This window comes from Dermacentor variabilis, chromosome 4 (genome assembly GCF_050947875.1).
Source record: "Dermacentor variabilis isolate Ectoservices chromosome 4, ASM5094787v1, whole genome shotgun sequence".
NCBI classification, from domain to species: domain Eukaryota; kingdom Metazoa; phylum Arthropoda; class Arachnida; order Ixodida; family Ixodidae; genus Dermacentor; species Dermacentor variabilis.
In genome coordinates this window covers 101,862,186-101,880,488 of record NC_134571.1, presented here as the reverse complement: position 1 = coordinate 101,880,488, position 18,303 = coordinate 101,862,186, and the positions used below count along the sequence as shown (strand labels likewise).

General features: G+C 43.7%; 1 protein-coding gene across 1 annotated transcript in view; it reads left to right on the top strand.

Annotated features, from left to right (window-relative positions):
* muc (dihydrolipoamide S-acetyltransferase muc) overlaps positions 1 to 18,303 on the top strand; it is a 37,788-nt gene continuing 19,485 nt past the window's right edge. Inside the window, exons 1-6 of the mRNA XM_075689946.1 lie at positions 1 to 256; positions 658 to 740; positions 1,395 to 1,618; positions 5,770 to 6,033; positions 12,011 to 12,148; positions 15,274 to 15,359. Of these exons, the coding sequence (XP_075546061.1) occupies positions 135 to 256; positions 658 to 740; positions 1,395 to 1,618; positions 5,770 to 6,033; positions 12,011 to 12,148; positions 15,274 to 15,359 (917 nt within the window). The 5' untranslated portion in view covers positions 1 to 134. The remainder of the gene's footprint in view (positions 257 to 657; positions 741 to 1,394; positions 1,619 to 5,769; positions 6,034 to 12,010; positions 12,149 to 15,273; positions 15,360 to 18,303) is intronic.

Below are 18,303 nucleotides of genomic sequence, written 5' to 3'. Positions count from 1 at the left end.
GCAAACAATCGCGGTCGTCGGCTGACGAGCAGCAAACTCCGCCGGCCGTGTCCTCTACCATCGCTCGTGAAGATCGGTGCGGGCGTCGGAGACGGACAAACATCACGCTGTCGCGCTGCGAGTGAAACAACGCAATGCTGCGGACTGTTCTGGTCGCGCGTAACGAACTGGGACGTGCATCTAGCCGCTGCAAGCGTTTCGTCCGAGCCGCCAGCGTGCTGTGCCTGGAAAGGAGGGACGTAAATCCCAGAAACCGGTGAGGAAAAAAAAGTAGCGTCTAAAAGGTCACTTCGATGTAGTCACCGCGGTCTTACTACAACTCCTTATTCGGTGGTACTGCTACGTCCTTCTCGTTTGCATTATACGGACGTTTCCCACGTTTTTCGTTTACGCTATTGCTGCGAAAACAAAACACGCCCGTGCGCAAGTTTCGTTGACCCGCCTTTACGATCGCGCTAAGGTGCTCTTGGCTACGATACAGCTCTGATGCTCGGATTCAAGTTTGGTGAAACTGTCTTCAGCAAGATCTTACAGTTTTGATGATCTCCGCGTCGCACACCACGTCGCTTCGTGCGACTGCGTGATCGCTTTCGCTCTGGGTTTTACGCGAACGTACCCGTATATCTGAATACACGCTGTTTCCGTGTCTGCTCGCAGGCTGATCGCACAGAGTTCTAGGATCCTCCTGAAACCGAAGCAACAGTTCAAGGATGGCGTGGCGCGACGGATGTACAGCGCAGGTAATTAACGAATGGCACAGTCGCATCAGTCTATGCATGCAGTATATATACTGCATGCATTCGGTAGCATTTATGCTACCGAATGCATTATGTGGCATGCCAAGTGTTGTGCGCGATTAGTGAATACAGACTGGTTGTTTGCCCAATAACGTGGAACCTGCACTAGTCTGGAAACTCGGCTGCCCGTGTGCCATAGTTACTCTTGGATGATTTTTCACCAAAAATACTTTGTATTGTCGAATTACTTAGCGAGTTATACTGCTGCCACACGGCTGAACTTTTTCTTGAGAAAAATCCAGACAATATGCGCCTGGACTGTCTTTGCATAGTTAATCTAGGTACTCAATGGTTGTGGCACAGCTGATGGTTTGGCATCAGCTGACGCAGTCATTGCAAGTTTACGGCTATAAATTATAGGATCAAACAGTGTACAAGTTTTGCCACCCTATGTAGTAAGCTCATGCTGCTGCATATTAGATCAAATCTGAATTAGTTGACTCTTGCGTTTTGAGGTGTCAACCAAAGCAACTTGGACAAGCAAATGAGCACAAACGTAACGCTATACTCAGTGTTATCTTGGCTTGGGTTTTTATTCTAGCTATTTTAACCTATGATGAAAGTATTGCTTCATGTCTGCATTTTGTCCCTATGCAGATTTGCCCCGGCACTTACGGGTACAGCTGCCGGCACTGTCACCAACCATGGAGATGGGCACTATCGTGAGCTGGGAAAAGAAGGAAGGTGACAAGCTGGGCGAGGGGGACCTGCTCTGCGAAATTGAGACGGACAAGGCCACCATGGGCTTTGAGACACCTGAGGAGGGATACTTGGCCAAGGTCCTCATCCCGGCTGGCACTAAGGACGTGCCCCTTGGGAAGGTTAGAATTGCATCAACTTACAGGGTCGCATGATTTGGGTGGTTTTTCACGGAAGTCAGAAAATTTATCCAAATGTTCACAGTTTCTGGAATTTGACTTAGCTGTCAGTATGTTCGTATGTTGTCTCAAGAACAGCTGCTCTGTTCCATATCAGTCACTTTCGAGGATATCGCTTTCAGTGGATGCTGATTGGCCAAGCCAGTGCTAAGCCAGTGCCGCAACCAGGCGGAATGCCTGGTTGCAATGAGGCATCACGCTGGACGCTAGGTGACGTCACAGTGAAAGTATTCCCAAAATTCTGCAACTGTGAATACATCCCCAGCTAAAGGCCAGTAAGGCAGTACATATCCTGTGGGACACTATGGCCAGTCATGCCCACTGCACCTTAAAAATCATAATAACCAGCATGCGTAGTGCCTCTAGCATGCAAGCAAACTGCATCTATGCACCATTATGTAGCTGCTCATAAATTGGTTAATGTCTGTAGTTAATCCAAAACATGCATTCATAAACATACAAAATAATACAAATTATCTTTGCATTTTCTCACCACTTACAGAATAAAACATAGGATATCAAAGCACATTCAAGTAGAAAGAGAAGAAACTCTTCAAGTTTTATTCTTTGCCTACAAATGTTTGATGTTACTGTTCCTGCCTCCCACAAATTCTGGATGTAGCTCACTTCTGCCCGCACATTCTGGGACATCTTCTTGTCAGTTTTGGCCACAGCAACCTTGATCTATGTCTGTCTTCACTACAACATTGGATGGGAAGGTTGTAAACGGATGCAGTTTTTAAACTGACCCAACAGAAAAAAAATGTCACAATGGGGAAAGCTCAGGTGACTGCGGAGGCAACTGTAGCAGACCGTGATCATTGCCCAAAACATGATTGTGGAATGCAGTGGAGTAACTTTCTGGCAGAACAGTCTTCAGTCGCCTACGACACGATACCTAAACTTGATAGATTGAAGAAACCAACCCTTGCTATCATTCGATCTCTTGGTGTAAAAGAACGACCCATAGGCTCTGCCAGGCAAGAGGTAGTAATTTTACAGCACATATATTGTACTTCACTTGTTCTGAAAATGCATGAGAATAAGCAGCCCACCACATGCAAACATGAAGCTTTTTGAATTAGTATGTCAAATAAATTAAAATTAATTTATTATTGCAGTTTCGTTTGCATGTGAAAAATAAATTGGGAAAATCATTTTTGCTGGCACTGTTCGCACTGTATGTGAGCAGAGAAGAGTCAAATCTCAATATAGCAAACCTCGACTTAACAAAATTTAATGTGACAAACTATTTTTATTTCCCGATTTTTCATTGAAAACTGTTTTTTCTTTTGGCGATTTAACAAAGTAACTTTGTGACACTGTTTCAATTTAACGAAGTTTTCGGCCATTCTAAGCATGTAATCGGAGTCTGTATGGTTGATAAATCTAGCAAAATATAAAATGTCAGCCAAGGACAAAGTTATTTGCAAGCCTCCATCAGCTGAAAAGTTCAAGCAGCAGAAACGACGTTGAAGCATGCGTGCCGCGACGCAGCGTGTAGGAAACAGCACTATGACATTTGTTGCGTAACAACAAGAGCCGAGAACATCAGTGACACTAGAATCCAACTATAGATTCCCGTGCCTATGCTCATGATGATAGCATAAAATGATCTCAAATTATGCGGTCCTATCGACACGGTAACATAATTTCTGGGTCAATATATGTCACCGCAGATGCAGAGAGCCGCGATCAATCACGGGCTGATGTAACATATAGCTATTCCAATCTGTTTTTATAGTGATAGCAATTATCTGGGCACTCCAGGCACATTTCTGGAGTCGGCATCGCCATGATGCTCCGTATAAAGTCCAGGGGCGATAACATCATCGCCGTGCGCAATTTGCTGTACGGTATGTGCTAGTGAAAGTGTGCGAGGGGGAGCCAACAATGGCGCCTCAATATCATGTGCACAAGGGAGCAAAGCAAGGCAAATGCACGCTGTCTTCCATCGTATGCAAGGCACCATGGGGAGCATTCTACTTCGGCGGCTGCTGGGTAGGGCATGGCCGTGCGGGCCTTGTCTTGAAAGCAGTCTGAAATGAGCTCAGAGTCTGGGTGTGCCGGGGGCTCATAGCTTCATGTGCACTGTGTTCTTACTCCTTAGTTTGCATAAAAGCAACAAGCAGCACCAAGGCCCATTCGCTCACTGCTGCTACTGCTCCTCCTCATGCCAGCATTTTGACAGCAATTGTCCACGGTCATCAAGTGAGATGTGTTCATGTCTGCTTTGCACATGTAACACCATGCTTGTTAATTTAGTTAGTAAGCGAATGTTTATGCGGCCGATAACGCTGCTAGCTTTACTTTGTATATCTGTCTACTAAGTTGCTATCACAATCAGTGCTTCGCCTTTCGGGCAAAACTGCAACTTTTTATTCCAATGCCGCCATTAGGTCAAACTGGCTCAGGCCTCGCCTATATGTGCATAAAAACAGATTGGTATAGTTTTACGTTATAGCGGTCCTGAGGACAGAGACGTCTGCCCACTGAATGCACTACAGTGTGTGCTTCCCTAATATTTAAGTCACTCGCAGCGCCATGAGCCTACTTTTTGTTGTTTTACGCCTCAGCTATAGGAAGCACTACGCTACTGGCCTCACTCAACAGTATTCTAGTACACTCTAAGTAAAGAAGCCCAAGTACAGCTGCGCAGACCATTTGCCGGAACCGCCGAAAATTCCAGTTTATAAGCGAACAAATTCTGTGTGGGAGGCGCTGTCGCACGGTGCGTGGCTTATAAACGGCTGCACTCTTTTTCGGAGAATGAATCCACTCGCTGTTCGCAGCTACGGCCGCAGCACACATGCTGAAGCCGTTCTGGCGCAGCATCGTGCAGTTTCCGTCAGTTTTCTGTGTTTGGCTCAGTTTGGTGCAGGAATTTACTTTGTATCAAAATGGCGCAATTGGCACTGGAGTCCTACCCCTGAACCACAGTTCGTGTAGTTGATTCTTTGCTGTCACCATCAATGCTCCGCCTTCATGGCAAAACTGCGGCATTAATTTCTTTCTCAGGACGAATATCCATATCTTTTTGCACTTTTGTTTTTCATTTGAGGGCACCGTCTGATAACAGCTGCAGGCACTAAGCATGGTCTGCCATGGCATTCAAGATTTTTGGCACCGCTCGACGCAACACGCTAATCTCGGACGCCATGAGCCACGGGGATGAATTGCTCTTGGCACGATCTGCACCGCATGCGCATACATCTATGACCCGATCTTCTTGGGAATCGCTTATAAGTGATTACTGACAAAATGCTATCCACGAGAATTGTTATGGGCATTCTGAAATTATTTTTACTGCTGAAGATTTAAAACCTCAAATTAATGAAATTCATGATTTAACGAAGTTTGTCGCTGCTAGTACAACTTCGTTATATAGAGGTTTGGCTGTACGTTTTGCATAGTCACATGAAGACCTTGTGTAGTGATGTCAAACGGCTATTTTATACATGGCTGGAGAAAGAAAAATGGTATGAACTTATAGGGCCATGAACAGTTCCAGAGCAATCACAGTAAAAACAGTTGAACCTCTATATAAAGGAATATAATATATAAGAAAGTAAATATAAAATGTTCCTCATTTATATGAGCATGCAATGAATAAATTCTTGTAACGAATATAGGATATAACAAACATATTTTGTGTTGGATCGAACTTTGGCATAATGAATTCCAACTGTATCTGGCTTTTCCACATACGGACCCATTTTCTGTCCATTCCTTGAAAGACCTTGATTTCTTTATTGAAGGGGAATAAGTGGTACTGGCAGCTATTGAGCCATTTATGATATGTAGCCACAGGAAGTTGCTCAGGTCTCCCTGGATTCTTTCTTTTGTTTTTCTTTTTTTTTTAATTCATTGAGTCTGTGTGAAATGTGCTTCAATTCCCTGTATTGATGAGTGTCTGACCTGGAGCCCTCAGTGCAATCACTCCTTTCTGCAGGTTTGAGTGAAAGTGGGGCATTTAGCACTTTACTTTCCAAAAAAAAAAACGAATTTGCTTTGGTCATTTACACAAGTGAGATGTCGAGATTGCTTGTTTTCAGGCTACTGTAAAGCACAACCACGCTCTGTGCCCCTTGCAGCTCCTATGCATTCTGGTGTACAACGAGGAGGATGTCGCCGCTTTCAAGAACTTTGTGGACGACGGCGCCACGGCGCCGCCCCCACCTAAAGCGGCAGCAGCGCCTCCGCCTGCTGCTGCAGCTCCGACTCCAGCACCAGCACCTCCACCCCTCACCCCCTCACCTGCTGCTCCAGCAGCCACTCCAACCACGGGCTTGGGCGGCCGCATCTTTGCCAGCCCCCTCGCAAAACGCCTTGCAGCAGAGCAAGGCATTAGCCTGGGTGTAAGTATTGCTGTTGGTGGTGTTATCGTGACAAGGTTGCTTTCATGTTACGGCAAAACCATAGTGCAGGAGAAGCAACCTTTAGTAGTGTGAATAGGTTATCTGTACATTGCAAGGCATTTAAAAAACATATAACCAGTTTAAATTGCACATGTGCAGGCGGTGTGCCCTGACATTTTTTTCATCTGTGGCTATTGGTATGCAGACAAATGTTTTAGTGCTCATGAACTTTCTTGTTAGTGAGAGCTTCGTGCTTTAAAGCAACAGGATGAATGATAAGACACCCTCCACAATGGAATATGTCTAAGATATAGGAAGTTGTGTACCAGACATATACATGTACAGTTGCCGAACAATTATTGAGGTACTAATAATTCAGACATGCTTGATTATTTTGATAGTATAAGGAGGACCAAAATTTCAAATTCTTTACAGCACACACTTCGATAACTCAGACTCCACCCGACATGACAGTGTGTTAATTCAGCTGCCAAGACAAGCAGAAAGAGCGATGTTCTTGTTTCAACGTAGCAATGCCTGGTCGATCCAGTAGTTGCCAACCATGGCCAAATCACAAGTGACCCAAGCCATGCCAAATCACCAAGTTTTCAAGGCTGCATTTACATATTTGTTGTGCGCATCCCACTTGCACGCATCTAGCATTTGTTCCTTTATGTATTAAATAGCAACACAGTTTTGGGCAACTTTATTGTTTGCTGTTACAAATTTTAGAGCACAACTCTTAGGCACCCGTTCCTGTGGCGAGCTTCGGCGTAACCGAGCGAACGAGCACAGCGAAAGATGAAAGAGCAATCGCAGAGCACAGCGGGGAATGAAATATGCGAGGAGGAAAGCTGAGGAGGAGGGCATGGCAAAAGTGCGAGAAGGAAAGCATAGTGTGGCAACGAGGCCAACAGAATGGCGCCAGAGTAGCGTGCGTCGTCTGGGAGGTCTGTCTGTGGCAGTTGCTGCGAATTGTGTCCATGCATCACCCACAGACTGACTCTCACGATCTCCACATTAGCGAGGCAGTTGCTCCACACTTCAATCCGTTTTCAACATGCCGCATGAGACATGTTGTCTGCGCCAGCCAACGTGTCGTGAAATGAAAACATGTACAGTGGAGTCTTGTTGATATAATATTCACAGGAAGCGAAAAATAAAATGTATCATCCGAAAATCGTATGATCTAAAGCAAGCTCAAAAAGTATGAAAATAGGCATAATCGGTGACAAACTCAATAGCAGAGGTTCACGTGGAGTCGAGTGAGGCTGCTCTGCATAACATGTTATGCGGAGCAGCATTATTCAATGCCACACGAACCGCAGCCAGTATACTTTTATTTAGCAACGTTGAAATAGCTCTTCAGTCTGTGCTGAACTTCTTTTAAGTGTCTGTAAAAAAGCTTTTCTGGAAGTTAAAAAGAGAAGCTGCCGTTTCTTCATTCAGTTGAGCAGCAGCACACTACCAGTCAGTGTGGCTGCACTGCCTCAGCATCATTTTATCGCTGGCAGCACGCCGCATTTTTCCTCCAGTGTGCCTGGGGCTTAGCACATTGTTCGTGGGTCATTGGAATGTTATTTAAGCTACGTTTGTTATTTAAGCTCATAGTTTCACTGGAATGTGAAACTATGAGCTTTAGAAATACCAGTAAAAGCCCATTTCTGCAGTTGTATTATACAGTTTCAGGTGAAAACACGATCACGATAACCGTATGAAAATACATTACTCCTATGGCATGTTGGCCAGGAAAAAAAAAAGAAACATATTATCCTGAAAAATGTATTATGCAGAACCATATCAATGAGATTCCACTGTATAGAGCTGAGCTCAAATTTCATATTAGCAAGTATCATAACTGCCGTTAAATGTTTTGTTGTTCAGTATTATCAAGTAGCTTCAAATGGTGCGTACTCCAGCCTCAACATCGGCACTGGTGAGGCTGGCTATAAAGCAAGGGAATTACCAGGCAACGACTGTTGCTAAAAGACACGGGATCATTTGGCTTTAGGAACGCATTGAGCCTCTATTCAAGTTGCCACAGGATGGAAACTCGGTCCATGCTTTGACCATATTAGAGACTTTTAGCTTGTACACTATTCCGGTAAACGGGAGCGGTTTGGGCGGATTACCGGATGGTCGGGGCGTAAACGTGAGCGGCCGGAGCGGTGAAGCCGCCTGGTGTTGTAGAGCTCAACCAGACAAACGCATAGCTAAAACTGCAGTAACTCACCATATCCTGCTTCGCCACTCGTGCAAATTTTTGGCAGCGGCGTAATTGTGAACACGATTACGCCACTGTCGAAAATTTACGCCAGCAGCTAAGCAGAATATAGTAATTAGCTCTGTGTTTGTGTGGTTGAGCTTTGCGCTACCAGCTGGCGCCACCAATCTGGCCGCTCACGTTGACGCCCCCGCTAAACCGGAAAACCACCCGCGCTTGCCCGAATACCGGACACGCTAAAAGTCTCTATTTTCACTGTCTGTAGCAACAGCATGGCAGTGGTAGAAATACAGACTGAACACATCACATCTAAGTGCAAGTGCATACGGTGATGCATTGACAGAATTTCTTGTGCACTTATAGGATCAAAAGACTAAGGCTGGACATCTTGCGACTAGGCAGGGAGAGAAGATGAGGGATGTGCTTGCACACGCAAATAAGTTTTTTCTTTTTTCCCTGATGCGGCTATTCTATCATTTCAGATGGTACATTCAACAATTTCGCATTTTGGATGCATTAACAAAACAAACACGAGCTAGTGACACAGTCTGCCATGATCACCAAACGCTGTTGGGACAAGGAAATGCACAGCTTGCCACTGTCGAAAAGTGTACGCGAAGAGTGCACCAGCGCATTGAATCTACATCAGCCAATAGGAGCACTTCCTGTGTACTCATGGTAGCAGTAATTCGTTGCAACACTAGTCTTTCCTTTTTTTTGCTCGCTCCTTTTGCTGTTTCTTATGCTGCTGCTTTTGCATGGTGAAATACACCACTGCTAAAGCTCCAACCTCTCCTCTTTATGATGGTACTAAGACGGCGGCAGCGCGTCTATGGAAAGCTACATGATCCACGGTGCGGTGGCACCTTCCTACAGTTGATTTTCAACCCGATTTTTGTCAACAGCAGGCTAGAAAAGTGCAATTTTCTCAATTTTCGCTCCACATTTCTTCCCAGTATTTCCCCAGGTATAAACTAACAAACGAGGATTGCATAAAAGAAAAAATAGGAAAGTTTGACCAAATCGACCATTCTGATTGCAGAGTTCCTCTTCAAAGGGGTGATCAGGAAACCAGATTGGAGGGCAGTACTTCCCTCCACCACCCAGCATGGTGAAAACCCTAAAAGATGTTTATTTTCTGGCGAATCCATTATTCCAAACTCCCAGTTATTCTAACTTTTATGCAGCTGTCCACGGTGTCTGAATGATCAATTGATGACTGTACGTTGTCATGTTTGATCTAACACTTAACAGCAACCATTGAATAGGAGCAGTATACCATCATTGTTGAAGAACAACAGCAACACACAGTTGACTTACACTATTTCAAGCACCTGAGGACTAGGAACATTTTATTGAATTTTGCAAAGTTAACAGTGTCAAATTAGAAAGTAGGAACCATCGCAGCCCTATGTAGTTTACTGTGTGTGTGCCTCTGGTATCAGAGTTGCATAGAGCCCCCCATTCCATTTCCACCATATTAGAGATAGTGAAGGTCCCCATAATTCCACTCCTTTTCCAACTTTCCACTCCTGTCCAACTCTTAAGAATGTTGAGAGTTGGACAATTCCGACTTCTGGAGTGACTGAGCTGTTCTGTTGGATTCCTTCAATTCCAGTAAATTAAATGCTTCCTCTATAGTTGTTTACTAGTTTTGCCCCCTTGCATGCCTAGTGACAAAAACAAAAACACATTTGTGGAGTCTTCATAAAATACCAAATAATGTTAGATAGTATTTTCTCGCACAGGAATGAACACACTTTATGGCCTCTTACTTTTTCAGGGTGTTGTTGTTTGTAATCTCTCTAATTAAGCATTTAAGTAAAGCAAAGTAGAAAATATCTTATATTTTGTCCCTTGCGGTGGGTAGGCGCTATTATTTAAGGCAAAAGAAGGCAAGCAAAATTAAGATGGTGGTCTTCACTGTAGGAGAATGCTGCTGTCGCAGTAAATTAATTCAGACCCAAAAGAACCACTGAAGTCTGCTGCCTGTTTCACAGTCACTGGTATATTAACGGGCGCCATTTTCCAGGACATCTCTCTGAATGCTGGTTATCGCGCCTTATGGAGACTCGACAGTGTGCGAAAAAACATGGCACGCCTTCCAAATGACTGGATCATGCATGGTGCAGTCATTTGTGACGTGGCTGATTTTTGGCCTTCATCCTCTTGTCATAGGTCAAGCATACTCTTGTTAAACCGAATATTTCTTGGCAATTTTACTCCTAAACTAGAAGTTTTAAGCAGGTCACTAAAATAAGGAGTTAACATTACTTGTTAACAAGAACTCAAGAAGTAGACTAGCTAAATGTTGCTGCCTTTAAAAGGCCCCTCGCCAGGTCTGGCTATATTGAGCTGACAAGCGCAGAGCATACATTGCGTGATAATGACCGTGTCTGTAAAGTATTACATCACTACACGTAGTGGGAAGACCTGAAATTTCAAACCGTACGCCGTTTTCCCTTCATGCGGTCGCCGTGCTCCAAGCTGGAGGATGATGTACACATGCCAGTGCACCTACGTACACGTGTTTGCACTGTGACGTCGCTCGTGGTGATGCGTGACTTCGAGAATTATTCAAGGCAACATCCGTTATTTGTGTAATATGTTGCTTCAATAGATGAAATAAAGCTTAGAGCAATACTAGAACGCACAAACCGAATGTCTGCATGTTTTTGTTTTACTTCACGCCGCAGCAAGAGAGATGTACTTCCGTTTTGTCTGCTTGTTCCCACGTTGTGCAGTCGCGTGTGCAGACACCGAAACTATGTCATTTTCTAATAAGTTCCAGTGCACGATCATGCTCTATGATCCGCTTGTATCCGCCTCAATATTCGTGTAGCACAGACTTACACCGCTAGTCAAGTGTCCTCGTGCGCTGCGCAAAACGAGTCAATCACAACAGCTCGCATGCGGCGCCATCAGCGAAAGTGCGCCGCGCCGCAAGAAAAACGAGGAGAAAAAAAGAAATTAAGATGGGGCCCATGACGCGATCCTCGAGGTCCAGTATGGGAGAATGCAGGGAAGGAATTTCACTTGCGGAGGCTAGACGGAGCAAGTAGAGAGGGTCTCACTTGGCAGTGGAGCTCGCCTCCTGAAATCATAGGTTCGCATCACTGAAATATTTCTATCACGGATATTAATGAACCGATTTGAAAAATGTTTGCGGCTGAACACTTCCTAAAAGACACGTAACAACTTCCAGCATACAACCAAAATTTGCTATGGGGTCTGGTGAGGGGCCCTTTAAATGCACTTCAACAATGTAACGAAGAAAAGTTTCTGGGTCATCAGAAGTGTAAAATACCATTTTGTTTTTAATTAGGGCCACTAAGGTCACCTATAAATGGATACTGAAAGCTGTATCGAGTCAAAATTGAAAAATTTAATAAATTGGCCAAGCTTATGGTGTAGTCTAATTGGCAAAGTTATGTTTTGTAGTCTCACTTAAAATCAACAGCTAGCGCTTCGAGACTATGTGCCTATTCGATTTCAACTCCATTCCGTAACCTCGGGCTACCATTACATTCCCATTTCATCTGCCCGACTGGTGCCATAATTCAGTTCCCATTCCATTCTGGGTGTTTCAAACTGTGGAATGTGTTCGGAATCATTCCAACTCCAGAGTTGCCACTTCGTAACTCTGCTCTGTACTTCCCTTAAACAGATTTGCCTTGATGTCTTTGAACAGGACTTTCGTTATTGCATATAAAATGTAATGACATAGTAACAGAATTGAAACATTTGCTGTAGCAAATACCTGCTGGAAGTGGGCCAGGAGGAAGGATCGTGGCTCAAGATTTGGCTTCTGCTGCAGCCATGCCAAGGGCGGCAGCAGCTGGGGGTGCTGCAGCCAAGTACGAGGACATATCGCTCACCAGCATGCGTCAGGTATGTTGTGGTTGCCCTAGCAAATTAGTAAGTTATCTAATCTATGTGTCTATCTCTTTCTCTCTCTCTTTGAATTCCCACATTTTCCATGTTTTTTCATACCCTATCTTCAAATCTATTTAAAACAAGTAATCCACATTAAGTCACTACTGCGATATCCTTGCAGATGTAGCATGCATGTGTTTACGTAATGCAATTGCGTAAACACAAGTAAACACATACCCAAAACAGGAACTTGGTGTACAAAAAACGTTGCAAGGCGAGAAGAGGCAGTGACTTTCGACGCTACACGACGAGTGAACCCAACTATTCTTCCGATGTTGAAACTTGCCAAGCTGCTGTCAGATATGCTGGCTGTAGTCACGCACATTGCGTGCATTTGGCGTGAACACGGGGAAACTCAGATTGCGTCGACAATAGCTCTTTCTTATCTTTCGGTACGTCGCCTCTTTGGTGTTGCTACATCCTTCTTATTCATTACTACTATATGAGATAATGAAGGAAAAGTGTTGTCATATTTTATAACAGTGGGGTGAAGGGGTGTAAAGGTTTATGCAAGGACATTGTTTCAAAGTAAATACTTGCATTTAAATTGATGCCTGCCTGTTGAAAAAAATTATAAGGGTTTACGTGCCAAAACCACGATTTGATTATGAGGACCGCCGTAGTAGGGTACTCCAGAAATTTAGACCACCTGGGGTTCTTTAATGTGCACCTAAATCTAAGTACACGGGTGTTTTTGCATTTCGATCTTATCGAAATGCAGCCGCCATGGACGGGATTCAATCCCGTGACCTAGTGCTTAGCAGCCCACCATCATAGCCACTAAGCAGCCACGGCAGTATGCATGCCTGCTACTGTGTATAAATGCTACTAATCGAAGCTTCGTCTGTTTACTGCAAATTTTTAGGTCTGAGTCAGTTTTCTATTTAACTTGTTTTTTCTTACCCCTCTCTGTCTCCCTTCTTTCTTGTTTTATCTTTTTGAAATGGCTCAACAGTGTTAAGCACAAGAAATTCAATTTTTAGCCATGGTGTGTATATGAAGACTACATGTGAATGGCAATGTTCTATATATTTCTGTATATTTGTTCTATATAGCTGCATTTCCTTCTCCCAGAGACCTGCACTCTTTCTACAGGAAAATCTGGGTTTCATGGTTTTTCTGTTTGTAAACTGCATCTCTGCATTTGTCACTTTCATTTGCAGTAACTGAGCTGTGCTAATTATTACGCTTTCATTTAATTTTCTAGTCTTTCTCAGCATGCTTGTTTTTGCTTGTTTATCAAAAAACAAAAGCTTAAATTGGCCTACTTTTGCACACCTTGGAAATAGGGTGGCAGTATCACTAAGGTATCATTATTCTTGCGTATGTAAGTACCGCTACATATCGTGATGCTACTGTCAGGACGAGATGAAGAAGAGAAAATAAATCTTAGGTACAGTCGAACCCGGCTATAACGAATTTGCAAAAAAATGCCTATCAGTTCGATATAGAGCATAATTCGATATAAGCCTGCTAAATAATTGGATGTCATAAAAGCACATTCCATTTATAATATTACTTCTGTTAATGAAGCTAGCTTAGTTTCGCATGAAATAGTCCTATATTTTCTTCTGCTGCAGCAATTTCGCTGCCTACGACGCAAGCACCTTTCCAGATTGTCTAAGGAGTTGGAGCAGCTGGGGCCGCAACTTTCCGCATTCGTGTAGAAGCACCGGACTAGTGCACGGTGCACGCCACAGGCATCGGGTCGCGAGTTTGGCCGCTTTAGCCCAAATCTCCCCCTTATTCTTCATGATCGTGATGAGAGTGCTCCTCGGAATCTTGTACGCTTAGGGGATATCCGACTTCTCACCGCGTTTGACCCGATTTATGATTTCGAGCTTCACGACGAAGGGCGAATTCTGCTGCTTCATCACAGCAACACTGTGGGAGAAGGCCCACATAGCACGCACATAATGAACCAGAAAAGCAGCAAGACAACTCGCACTTTCGGCATCTTTCGGCGTCTTGCACAACGAGAGCACAAGAGCCTCTGATTGGCTGTCTGAGCAAGCGCTGCGGGCGGGCCAGGATCATATTTAGCAGGGGGATGTCGATGGCTCGTCCGAGGCAGCGTGGTCACGTTAAGGAGACCGGTTGGTTGGAGCCGCGCCGCCGAGTTTTTCTGTCACTACGAGGGAAAGCCAACTTCCAGGGGCACTTTCTGCCAACCGACATTCGATATATCGGGAGTCGCTGCTATTTTTGTTCGATGTAAGCGTAATTTTTGCTATATATACTCGTTGTAACTATACCGTGTCCAGAAATTGTTCGATATATAGAATAATTCGATGTAAAAGGATTCGATATAGTCGGGTTCGACTGTATTAGCAGCAGATACCAGTGGCTGTTATCTGAACAATCATCCCCATTAGACTCCATGTGCTGAATAAATGCACCTCATCCATAATAGCACGTAAACGACACACCCAATTAAAACATTTTTTTTTTAATTGTGCTTATGACTTACATGTGTAGCAGTGCATAACAATGATCAGATTCTTACATAAACCATGTCGTATAATTATCGGCACAATGCGATGCTTCTGGAGGAATTAGCTTGTTTGCATTTTCAGTCATTACCGCCCTTACTACTGCTTCCTGCACGAACATAGTGCAGCTTCACAGTGATGCATAACACATTGCAGTGAAGCTGCATTGCAAGGAAACTCCTCAAGCATCCAGTTTGGCTAGCAAGTGCAAACGTATGTATGGTGACATAGAAAACACTATTGTTGAGGGGAGTTGAACCTTTAGTTCCACATTTCTGACAATGGAAGACTATGTTTTCTTTACTTTTCATATCTATGTGGCCTCTTATTTGCCATGGAATGCTTGACTAGAAAATGCTGCCTGTTGAGAACCACGTTCCATGCTTTAGAAAAGCAATGTGCCCTTTCTTTTTTATGTATGTGCATGGCCTCTTGCTTGGAATTTCCTCCATTGTTAAAGTAAGAAAATATAAAATATAAATGCAATTACTGTCAGCTCTAAACAATTTTTTTTAAATCTGGCTGTTTGTATACAAAGGGCAAAACTTCTTGGCTTGTAAACCTGCGTCCTCTCTGCTGTGCTTTCAGACGATCGCAAAGCGGTTGCTTCAGTCAAAGCAGACGATACCACATTACTACCTCAGTGTCGATATCAAGATGGATGCTGTCCTCAAGTAAGTGCCCTTTTTAGGAACAGAATTACGAGTGCATGTAAACACGAGAAACTCGGTGTCCTCTGCAATGTATTACCAGAGTGAAAATAGTGACTGTTATGTATGAGGTTATGCACTGTTATTTATTTATTTATTTAGAAAGACCTCACAGGCCTACAAAGAGGCAATAGGATGAGGGGGTGCATATGGTACAATTTTTAACAAAATACAATTGGTAAAAAGATCTCGATGCATACAAGAATTCAAATAGTGGTGAAAAACAAAGAAATTAGCATATTATGGAATTGCACGTTGCCTGTGCAGATGTCAGAACCTGGTGGCAGGTATCATCAGAATGTACAAACAACCAGACCCAACTGTAGTTCTTCTATGGAAAAAGAAATTGCAGTTTCTGTTATAGCCATTTCAAATCCTTACACTATTTCACTGTGTCATTGTTCACCTGATTACATAAGTTGCACATTCACTTGTGCAAATATCATTTTTTAGGTTTGGAGTGAATAGTAATAGCATAAGACATTTTGAAGCGAATAGTTCAAATAGTTGTAGAATGTGCGTAATACCTTGATACAACAGCCAGAAGCTAACAAAATTAAAGAAAAAAGCTGTCTCTGCAAAGATGGAGAGTCTCAAATTTCTTGGGAATCAGCATTTCTTTAAGTGCTTTAATTAAGTATAGCTATGCAAAAAATTCAAGTTCAAATTTTGTACCATAGCAGCAGCGCAGAGCTGTTCTTGTACACATTTACGGACTTTTGCTCAGTTTTGTGGTTCAGCCTGACTGAAGTCCACGTTACACAGCCTGATGTGCGTTGCGCATCATCGTGATGCCATGAAGCACAACCTTTACTGCGCAGTGCTAGCAGTTTAGGCTGTGTTGCACAAATTGTTGTAGCTGCTTACATGCAAGCTCGATCTGTTTCGTCCATTATCCACAGAAACAAACTTATAGGCGTGCTTGCTGAAATTGTTGGCTCGTCACTTGCAGACCCGAATGCCACTTCTACTGTCTTCATACGTGCGCGTGATCTCAGGCCCAATTGTTGATGATCCACTCAATATGCGGCGAACTTCTTGCAACGGTGTGCTGCTTGCTACCATGCAGGCCTGCAACATATTTTCATCACGATCACACTGCCTTGGTTGTTAGGCCTAACCAGCACCGGGTGTTGTCAAAGTCATTGTCAAGTGAATGTAGATTTGCAGCGACCAAGTCACTTTTTCCTTTCTTTTTTTTTCTGAACTTTGAAAGTTTACCCAATGGCATAAACAGTTAAATATATAAATGTAGACTGGTTTTGGTGGTGTACATTAGCAGTATTTGATGGGTGGCCCCATGGCACCAAGAATCATACTCCAATGGTCTCCAAGGTAGAAGGATCAAGAAACCACCTTGCTAGTAAAAGCGAGACCATGGGGGTAAACCGGAATGGCATTGACTTTCTTCACCGCCAACATATTTACGGCATAGTGTGCGCAGGTCATGTAAGTAAAACCAAGCAAGACGTCATGCAGTCTTTTAAGCTTAAGTTCCCATTTTAGATAAGTTCAACAGAGAATGCGGCAGTGCCGCATGTACATTGAAATAATCTAGCAGGCCTGAAAAAGTGGTCAGTGACTGCAAACAAATTCTTCATCTTTGGCTTGTCTTGGCCTTGAGCCATTTAATGGCAGTGTGGCTTGTTTACCTAAGCTGATAGTTGTATATATTTTTGCCTTGTTGAAATAACACGAGAAGCGTATGCAGTCGCCTACCAATAATTCGGACTCGATGAGGTCGTAAAGTCTGAATAATTGAAAGTCCGAAATACCGTATTCACCGAAAAATAAGTTACTTTATTCCACAAGTAACCAAGAAAGGTGTGCCATGTTCTTGGGTCATCACTTTCCGATGTTGGAGCTATCTCCACCTTGAACTTCGCATTACTGTAGCACAGCATCTAGGAGCAATCACGTTTTCAACGCAGTGTCAAGCATGCTTTTGCATGACTAGCGCAAGACACATCAATGTCCGTGAGCATGATAGTCCCAAGCATGCCATCTTGTCACTGTGCAAAAACGCTAGCTGCCACCCTTTAATGTGTCCGGTGCAAAATATGCGAAATATCACGACAAAATAGGTAGCATCTCAAAACTCAGAATAGTCAAGCATTCCTTTATGGTGTGGGTACTGGAAGCATGGCTGGAAGTGTATTCTAGGCTGGCCAAACTTTCCACTTGCGGATTAAACCAGGATCAATGTTTCTTGCTCTTCGTTCTTTATTTGCCACTCACTTTAAAGCGGCAACTTGTCATGTTTGTGACTCGGTAACACTCCTTGGTGCAGTCACTGTCTGTTTATGTTCTGCCTACTCAACTCATGGGTGTGCTCTGTTGTGGTAGATTTGTTCTTGCTGCACAGAAGGCCTGGAAAATAGATGTTTTGTACTTTGTAATAGCTTGTAGCGAAGACGTTTATTGCTACTTACTCACTTACTTTGTCGATTGTCAGAAGACGTTCAGCTTCGAACATCGACATGCTGTTTCAGCACGTTGCCTTGGCCCATGCTTCTGCACGTTGATTCACTAGTGCCCCCATTCACCTTTTCTTGATACATGGGTGATAGAGTGGGTGTAAGTTTGAGTGCGAGTTGTGGTGGATGCGTGCAAGTAACGCGCGAGAAACTTACTACGCCAGAAAGCAGTGCTACTCCCCTTGTCACTGTGCAACAAGCGGTACTCACACTTGCCGACGTTCCGGGGTCAAAGTTCTTTCTTTAGAGGTTAACAATACAACACTGGCAAATGAGCTAATTTTTTTCATCCTCGAGGAAAACCGTGCATGGAAAAGAGCTACCAACACAGGCGGTCCTTATGTAGCAGCGGTCTGTGAACTTGGTCACACAGATTCATTTCATTCCTTAATGTGCCAGTCACTATTTCCCAGCCAACTGATGCACACGTC